Raw genomic sequence first — 9,513 nt, forward strand, 5'->3', positions numbered from 1 at the left:
GCCGATCAATGACTCTCTCATCATTGATGTTTCTATCTCTCTCTCTCCCTCTCCTTTCCTCTCTCTGAAATCAATAAAGATATATTAAAAAAAAAAAAAAGAATATAATCAGACAAAATGTAAAAAACATATACTGTATGTTAGATGTTTATCAGAGCCTTGTTAATATTAATGTAAAAACATTAGAGATTGTTTTAAAAATTACAGAATAGGCAAATCCATAGAGACCAAAAATAGACTAGATGTTGCAGGAGCTGTGGGGAGGGAGAAATGGGTGTAACTGTGAATGGGTATGGGGTTTCTTTGACAGTGATGAAAATGTTCTAAAATTAGACTTTGGTGACATTTGCATAATTCTGTGACTATATTAAAACCATTAAATTGTATATTTTAAATAGGTGAATTTTACGGTGTAGGATTAGATATCAATAAAACTTTTTTAAAAAAATCAAAAGATCTTAAAACGAGCTTGAGAAAACTTGTCATAACAAATTTTATTTTTTTCAAGTTACAAAAATATGTGCATGTCAAAAATACAGTCTAGTCCATATAAGAGTAGTTCCAGCCATTTAAAAGTTATACAGAATTTGGAAAACAGTTCATACACAAGTCTTAAAACATTCAGCTCATGAATAGTATACAACCACTCAATTTACTTATTGCTAGTTTTATGCAGCTTTTACTTGAGAATGCTCTCCACAAAGGAAAGAGTAGTGCTTGGGCACTCTGCTTGTTGCTGTTAAAGCTGTGGTTTTTAAAAAACCAACCCAAAATCCAAGTAAGTTAATTTTTAATAAAGTATATATTTTGATTAGTACTTTAAAAAGGAGTGGCCTAAATTTCAATTTCACCTCCTTCTATTTAATTCTATTTTGTTGATATATCAGAAATATAATGTGTTGTTTGGGGGGAGTATGAATTACTGGTTTTCAAATGAAGTGATAAGAAACATTAACTTTGAGTTGCAAGTACAAACAAAGCTGGCACATCTAGCTTAAAAACATTAAATCAATAAATTCAAGAATGAAAAAAAAATTTAAAGTTTAACAAAAAACCAAAGCTGTATTTCTTTCTCTTTAGATGTTGAGACAAAATGAATCAATTTGTTCTTTTGAAGTTTATGGGCTAATGAAGATCCGTTGCTCTTTATTTTATTGTTTAAAAGACAGACTTAACCACACAACTAGAACATGTTTTAAAACAAATCTATTTGCTCACAATGCCATATAAAAGAACAAATTATACAATTAAATAAATTTGAACTTTAATGAGTAAAACAGATAATGTTCACAGTGTAAAACACAGGAAAGAAATCACTTACTTTGGGGGTGGTTAATACACAGGAGATTTTTGGCCTGAAGTTCACATGGAAGACTTTGAAGTTAAGAGAGCAATGGCTTTGTTTCCAACTTTCCTGTCAGACCCTGCTGCAGGGTCAGGTTTATTGCTGACATTTTACCCCCGTATGTTCTTGAATAAATTGAGACATATACTGGTGATAAGTATGAGGTGAACTTGGAAAAACCTTTAAAAATAATCTTTAGAACAAACGTGACACTCATGACCATTTGGCAATGAACTTATTACCTTAATGACTTAAACCCTAAAAATAGGCTACATTTTTAGGAGGTAGAAAACAAATACCAAAAACTTACCATTTGGCCACCCCTCCTAACTTTTGGCCAACCTTGTATCTCTATACTTCTCACTCTCTATTCTCCCATTAAAGCTATTAGTCCCACTGCCATTCATCACCTAAAATTATAAACCTGGAGCTGCCAAGGAAAAATCTTTTTAACATGTTTTGCTTTTAAGTCACTGAGTATATCCAATATTCAGGTATCAACTAAGAACGTGTTATACCTCTCTAGTAGATTAATTCACTTCATAAGAACACGCCAACATAAAAAACATTAGGTAACATGAAAAAAGACCACTGAACATCTCTCCCTGTGATTCTGTCAGAGTAGTTATGCAAACCAAAAGTAGTAATATTTTCATTGAACTAATTTGAAAAAGCCTTATAACAAAACTGTATTACCATTGTTTACTGAAAATAGGTATGTGTTCTAATACAAAATTAGCCTAACAAAAAAAAATACTCCACTTCTTTCCAGAGAGTTATGTTGTGCTGATATCCTTTAGATAGTATTATAAAAGGATTTCATTTTTGCGATAGGCAGGGCTCACAGTATGTTAGTTCAGAGATCATGTGTTTTTAATTATTACTATAAGAATGTCCTTAGTGAAATATATGTAAGGCATGTAAAAAAACTAGCATTAAAGCTCTTAAGGGCAATAACCCAAACTGGCAGCTGCTAGGAAAAGTGCTGCTAGAAATTAAAACCACAATGAAATGAATTAATTCACAAAAACTGTGTTGCTGAAACTAATGGACCAAAAGAGAACGGATTTTTGCCCCCTTTAGGTACTAGCCCAATCTTGAAAACGGAAGCAATCACTTGCAATCTTCCAAACAGTGTTGTTAGGAGAAGTCTGAGCAGTCAGCAGGAAGTTCTGATTGAAGAAGTGCTGTCTGTTTCCATCAAACTTCACAGTTCCACTGGTCACAACAAGAACTGTAGTCTGCGCCTGAGTAGCTTGCTCTTTACCCACACACAAAAAGAAAAGAGGTTGGTCTCTATCTCTAATTAAGCAGATTTTCAGGCTTAAAATACATTGCTCATAATTTTACACTTAAAAAACATTTCATAGACTGTCTTTACTCTGAGCATACTTGTAAGCATGCACACCCAAAGCTAAAAAACTAAATAATCATTTCAAATATACTACAATTATTTTCTGTCCAAATAGATTTGGGGTACTCTAAAGTTTCAAGATAAAGAGCTTATATCTGGCAAAGGACAATTTGGTTCCTGTATTTATTAGTATTTCATTGGGTTTGCAACAGAGCTTTCCCATGCTTTGATTCTTAAGCTACTACTGTTTTCAAGAACTGTAAAGGAAAAAGAAATCACCCTAACCTACTACTTAAGACAATTAGGACCCATCTAGAGGTTAATCTTATAAATGAGTCTACCTTAAATCTAATTCTGTCTTGTCAAAAGTCATCCTTAAAAGAAAGACAAGAAAAATAAAAAAATAAAAAAATAAGAGTCATCCTTTCACACAACAAATAGTTTCTTTGTGAAATTTTAGTAAGTTGTAAGATAATAAAACACATTAATCAGGGATTTTTCTCTAGAGATATTTCAAGGCATAGAAGGCAACTACTTAGAGAAAATAGATTAATTGCTCCATCAATAAAAATCACATTTAGCTTCAAATTATCTCATAAATGTTAATAAACTATAATCACACAATTCACCAACACCTACTGTTGATCTGCTGGAGACAGATCTAAAAGAATACCAAAAGTTTAATTTGACAGCTGAATTTCTCATAATATTTAACTTGCTCAGAAAAGTATACTTGTACTACTAAATGATGTTTTCTGCTTTTGGTGTTCAAGTTCAGTGCTCACTAAAGTAAAACAAAGGAGGTACCTTGAAAGACCATTATCTTACCATGAACTGGTTGGCAATCTAACATATTAACCTGGAATTCACTAGAAGGCAACACCTCAAAAAAATTAGTTAAGGCATCCAGCCCTGTAACAACATTTCCATTCCATATTAAAGTGGCCTTGTCCAGATACAGCCGGGTCAGTGCCTAAGAAGAAATGAGAAAAAAGGAAATATTTTTGATTCTGGGAAGGCATTTTAACAGAAATGAACTGAAAGGTTACAGGTGATATATAAACATTTTCATAATCTATCTCCATCTCTACTCCCTTGGCTCCTTCCACTGGAAGACAACAGGAACAAGATTTACTCTTAAAAAACTAGGTAGCTAAATATACATTTTTCATATTTCACTTTAGCCACAATGAGAAAACTTTGCATCCAAACTAGAAGAGAACTTTAAAATTTTGCTTTCTGTATTTAAATGAATTAAATGATCACAAGTTTCAAGCACCTACAACCCAAACCAGTTTTAGTCTCCCTCCCTTTTCTAATTTTGAGAATTAAAAAAGCTGACTTCCATCAGGCCCTACCTATACACTTCAATCCTAGTGTTTATATACATGGAGTCATTTCATGTCCAAACCATTTAATGTTGTATATGTTAGGAAGAATTAGTTCTTTTTACTACTTAAACAGCATATTTAATTCAAAAGAAAAACCAGTACTTGCTAAAGCAGTTTTTTTGTAAGTCAAGTAAGTTAAGGCTCCACTAAGGCAAAATTCAACAGTTAACTCTTTAGTCACAGCAGTTTAGTGTGCCACAGGACTCATTATTTGCTTAACTCTAAAATTTATCTTGGATTAAAAGGCCACACATATCTTGATTAGGCCGTTTTTTTTTACTACTTTATTTTTGAAAAGAGAAAGGCACAATAAACATCCATTGTCACATCCCTTGTCTCTGTCCCATGTCATCAAACATCAGTACCAAGAACTTTTTACCTTCTGCCTTAAAAAATAAATTTTTAGAGATAAGATGTTAGCTTCTGTACCTGCAGCATAGAGAAAGTTCTCTGAAATACAATCCTATGCTGATAAGATATCTAGGTAAGATTGGAGCACATACTGAAAAACTACTTAGAAGATATGGCTCAGAGATAAATTACAATGAAAAAAGCTGACAAAGTGGTAAGATGTTCTTTTGGAGACTAAAAGTATCCAAATCATGTGGATTCTGCTTGTGAGTGTCAGCTACAGCTGAGGTCTATTTTAAAAACTATTGATTAATATATGCAATTAAAGGGACAAATTGCAGAACATTCCCTATAATGTCAGACCCCTTCACCAGCACTAATATTATTTTAACCAAATTGGGGTTAATTGGGGCTGAGAAAATATATTTAAATAAATATATGTTGGGTCATTTGTTAAATACAGTATTTAAATTGATTCCCATTTACCACCCTAAAAATAAAATGAGGTTAAGAGAGGTTATCAACTTGCCCAGGGTCAGGGATAGGTAAACACAAAGCTGGTATATGATTCCAGAGTCCACACTTCCATAATACCATACCAATCCCTTCCTAAAGCAATGCACTTTTAAAGAACAATTCCAGAGTTATCACTTATGTTCTCCAGATGAATGGCTAGCTTAAAAGAAGAACCAGTATTTAACATAATAAAGAATAATTCAGACTATAACACTCACCCGCCTTCTTTTGTCCATTGTCTCATAGTAAATATTGACAAATTCCTCAGCAGCTCTACATGCCTGATCTACATAAGTTTTAAAATCCTACAAGAAAAATTTTAGAAGTGTACATTACCACCCCTCCAAACCCTCACAAACACAAAACCACCAACAGAAGCTGATGATTTATTTCAGTCACTTTGTAGCTCTGTACATAGACCACATTCTTCCATAAAAATTTGGGCATTTTAAAGATTTAGGGCTCAAAAGTTTCCAATTTTTAAAATTTTCACGATTTTGGGGTACAAATTTTTAGGACATACTCATCCCTCATTAGAGCATTTGATATATTTTTTTCTCACTTCAAATATAAATTTATAATCTAAGCTTGGAAACTGGTACTTCAGTACTTACTTTAGGCTTACAATATTTTACAAAACATTCACCATAATAAAAATGTTACAGTCTGAACCTTAAAAAAAGTAGGGGTGGGGGAATTGTCACTGAGTAAATTAGGAAAGCACCGAGTTCACTTTTCAAGCGAAAAGTTATGACCAAAATCAAAAGTTGCTGAATGAAAAAGGTAGAACAACAATAAAGTTCAATGAACTACTTGAAAAATTAGGTACTTAGGAAACTTCCTCACATTACATAAAAGTTCGCCGGCATTTGTAAAGAATTGTAAAACCGAAGAAAAGAAATGCTGTGGGGCTTTTCTCCTGCAGGAAGATTAAGTACTTTCTTCCCCAGCCATTTACCCAGTCCAGCCAACTATTTTAATTAAGAACTAGTTTCATTTCTAGCTCTGGTGATCGAAAGTTATATAGAGAGGAAGATAATCCAAAAAAAAAAAAAAGAAAATTGCAAGCCATAAACAACAGACCCCAACATCGTCCGCCTCTCGCTAGCTCCCAGCTCAGGGTCCTTTCCAGAATCTTAAAGAGATTGCACGGCCTCCGCAGGTACGCGGAGGGGAGTCGGGGGCCCCCCGAGCCCCCGGTGCAGGAATGGAGGGGGTCTGCAGAAAGCCGGCCCCGCCCCGAGCTCGGCGGGCCAGGCCCTGATTCGCTACTTGACCACGTGACCAGCAGCCCGCCTGAACCAGCGACCCTCCCCTCAGCCGCCCAAGCCCCGGCGCTCAGGCACCCTGCCGCACGCGCCGGCACTCACCACAGCCATGGCCATTGGAGAGCCTGAAGCAGCCTGTGGAGGCAGTGGCGGCGTCACTACTTCCTCACGTGTCCGGCTCCCTCGGCTGTAGGTGGACGAACTATTAAGGAAGATAGCGAAACCCGCCAAACTTACGGAATTCTTTCTCCCCCCATTCTCTCCCGGAAGTAGCTCGGTCCTTAGTCAAAAGGATTCCGACGTCCCAACCGTAGGCCACTTCCCTTTAGTTCCGATTGTACCCTCCCAATCTCTTCACTTGTTTGATATTTAATTTGGAAGAAAAAAAAAGTCACTTTGCTTTTGTAAACTAGATACTCGAATGTAGCCATTTTTCCAAATACAGGCCCTGAGACACGCACAAAAGAACTAAGACCCAATATGGGGAACCTCTTTGCTTTAAGAGGCGGGGCTAAGGCTAGCTGAAGGCCAATGAGAAACCGAGGAAAGACATAAAGGATCACTAGCCAATAGGAAAAATGGGTGGAGCTTGGAGAAGAGCGCGCAATCTTACTGCGCATGACTGGCAGAGAACGGTTTAGAGTTCAGGAACATTCTGGAAGAATCGTCCTGGTATTAAACCCCGCCATCTCCTCAGTATTCCTACAGCAATTCGCCATTTGATTTTGCACTAGTCAGTGGAAAAGGTTCACCCCGTTCCTCCATTTTTAAAGACCTAAAGTGAAGCGTAGTCCACAGCTCTGTTCACCACCTTTCACCAACTCGCTAACAACAGCTAAAATTTTATTCAGTGGTGACAAGCAAGGTACTTTGCTAAACACTTTAACCCGTATTCACTTATGACTTACAATAACGCTATGAGGTAATGACCTCCATTTTATAGTTACGACACGTTTTAATAAACTAGTAAGAATTCAAGCTCAAGCTAATTTAACTGCTGCGAACTCACTTTACTCCCCGGCATCCTTTAAAACGGCCCATTTCAAAGCTGCCAACAACTTCTGGGGGCCCAAATCAATCACATATCTTTATAGTCTTACCTTGAGAAGCTGGCTTGTGGCTCATAATAACGGTCCCGGTCCCGGTCCCGGTCCCGGTCCCGGTCCCGGTCCCGGTCCCGGTCACTCCTTCCTCGGTATCCTCTGAATCCCTGATTCCAGTCTCTTCCATATCTCCTCATACTTTTTTAATCTTTTTTTCCTACCTCCCCGGCTGTCCTTCCTTTTGCCTATTTCTAACTGCCGCTTTTCTCCGCGTTCCTTCTCGGCTCTCGAACTCCGCCTCCGCTCTTACTGGCGGCACTTCCGGAAGTGTCCCCAATTTGAAACCTCCTTCGTCCCACGTGACCTGGATTGTTACTTGTATGCTAATGAATCTCAGCACGTTTCCAGCCCCCACCTCCGCTCTGTGCTCCGATTTCACATATGGATATGAACACCAGAATGTACGATACAGAGTTCTCAAACTTGTAGAGTCCAGAATTAAAACTGATTACTTCCCCTGCACTAAGAATCTTATGCATTGTTTGTCATTTATGCTTGCATTCTTGAAATCATTTTTTGGGTCGTCCCCTCCATTATCACGATGCATTCATTAATTCAACAAATATTTATTAAGTGAATACTGTGGGCCTGTGGACCATGTACTACACAAGGTTCTGAATATAGAGTGGTGAACAAAATATACATGATCCATAGCTCAGGAAGCTCACAGTGTAATGGGAGTGCTAGATAATAAACAAAACGGTAATGAATTACAGAGGACTACGACGTAACTTGCCCAATTGTGTCAATTCTTTACTTTTTTTAGCTTCCAGTGCTTATACAGTGTTTATTATTTAGTCCCTATGAGCTTTTTTAAAAAAATTATCTTTATTGTTGGAAGTATTACAGATGTCTCCCTTGCGCCAGCTTTGATCCCCTCCATCCCGCATACACCTCCCCACCCCCCACCCCACCACCTTCTCCACATTATTGTCTGTGTCCATGGGTTATGCATATAGGCACATAAGTTCTTTGATTAATCTTTCCCCATCCACTCCCGCACCCCTGCCTTCCCTCTGAGATTTGTCAGTCTGTTCCACGCTTCTCTGTCACTGAATCTATTTTGTTCATCAGTTTATTTTGTTCTTTAGATTCCACATATAAGTGAGATCAGGTGGTATTTGTCTTTCTTTGCCTGGCTTATTTCGCTTAGCATAATATTCTCCAGGTACATACATGCTGTCCCAAAGGGTACGAGATTCTTCTTCTTTACAGCTGCGTAGTATTCCATGGTGTAAATGTCCCACAGCTTTTTTATCCACTCATCTACTGATGGGCACTTGGGCTGCTTCCAGATCTTAGCTACTGTAAATTGCACTGAAAATAGGGGTGCATAAACTGTTTGTTATTAGGGTTTCGGGTTTCTTAGGATATATTCCTAGAAGCAGGATCACTGGGTCAAATGGCAGTTTCACATTTAATTTTTAAAAAAAATATGTATTTATTGATTTCAGAGAGAGGAAGGGAGAGGGAGAGGGAGAGAGAGAGAGAGAGACATCAATGATGAGAGAGTTGCCATTAATCGGCTGCCTCCTACATGCCCCCAACTGGGGACCAAGCCTGCAACCGGGGCATCTGCCCTGACTGGAAATCAAACCTCGATCTCCTGGATCCTAGGTCCAGGCTAGGATCCAGACACTTAGCCATGCCTGGATGGGTCATATTTAATTTTTTGAGGAAACTCCATACTGCTGTCCATAGTGGCTGCACCAGTCTGCATTCCCACCAGCAGTGTACTAGAGTTCCCTTTTCTCCACACCCTCGCCAGCACTTGTCATTTGTTGATTTGTTGATGGCAGCCATTCTGACAGGCGTGAGGCGGTATCTCATTGTCATTTTAATTTGCATCTCTCTGATGATTAGTGACGTTGAGCATTTTTTTCATATGTCTCTTGAGTATCTGTATGTCCTTTTCGGAGAGGTGTCTGTTTAGGTCCTCTGCCCATTTTTTAATTGGATTGTTTGTCTTCCTTCTGTTAAATTGTATGAGTTCTTTATGTATTTTGGATATTAATCCTTTATCACATGTATTATTGGCAAATATGCTCTTCTATACAGTGGGCTCCCTTTTCGTTTTGTTGATGATTTCTTTTGCCGTGCAGAAGCCTTTTATTTTGATGTAGTCCCATTTGTTTATTTTCTCCTTTGTTTCCCTTGCCCTACAAAATGTATTGGCAAATGCATT

General features: G+C 37.6%; 1 protein-coding gene across 3 annotated transcripts; it reads right to left on the minus strand.

Annotated features, from left to right (window-relative positions):
* Nucleotides 1–469: 469 nt before the first annotated feature.
* Nucleotides 470–7,601, minus strand: NXT2 (nuclear transport factor 2 like export factor 2). Of its 3 annotated transcripts, none has more exons than XM_081126036.1 (5): nucleotides 7,326–7,601; nucleotides 6,328–6,412; nucleotides 5,176–5,262; nucleotides 3,528–3,672; nucleotides 470–2,606 (listed from the first exon to the last, which is right to left on the minus strand). In XM_081126036.1, the coding sequence occupies exons 1-5, from the start codon at nucleotides 7,463–7,465 to the stop codon at nucleotides 2,425–2,427; spliced, it is 639 nt and encodes a 212-aa protein (XP_080982162.1). In that variant the 5' UTR covers nucleotides 7,466–7,601; the 3' UTR covers nucleotides 470–2,424. The 3 variants fall into 3 exon arrangements, with proteins under 3 accessions (XP_080982162.1, XP_080982163.1, XP_080982164.1); XM_081126037.1 differs by lacking the exon at nucleotides 7,326–7,601 and adding an exon at nucleotides 6,643–6,689; XM_081126038.1 differs by lacking the exons at nucleotides 6,328–6,412; nucleotides 7,326–7,601 and adding an exon at nucleotides 6,041–6,204.
* Between the last annotated feature and the right edge of the window lie 1,912 nt (nucleotides 7,602–9,513).

Source organism: Miniopterus schreibersii (assembly GCF_964146895.1).
Source record: "Miniopterus schreibersii genome assembly, chromosome: X".
NCBI classification, from domain to species: domain Eukaryota; kingdom Metazoa; phylum Chordata; class Mammalia; order Chiroptera; family Miniopteridae; genus Miniopterus; species Miniopterus schreibersii.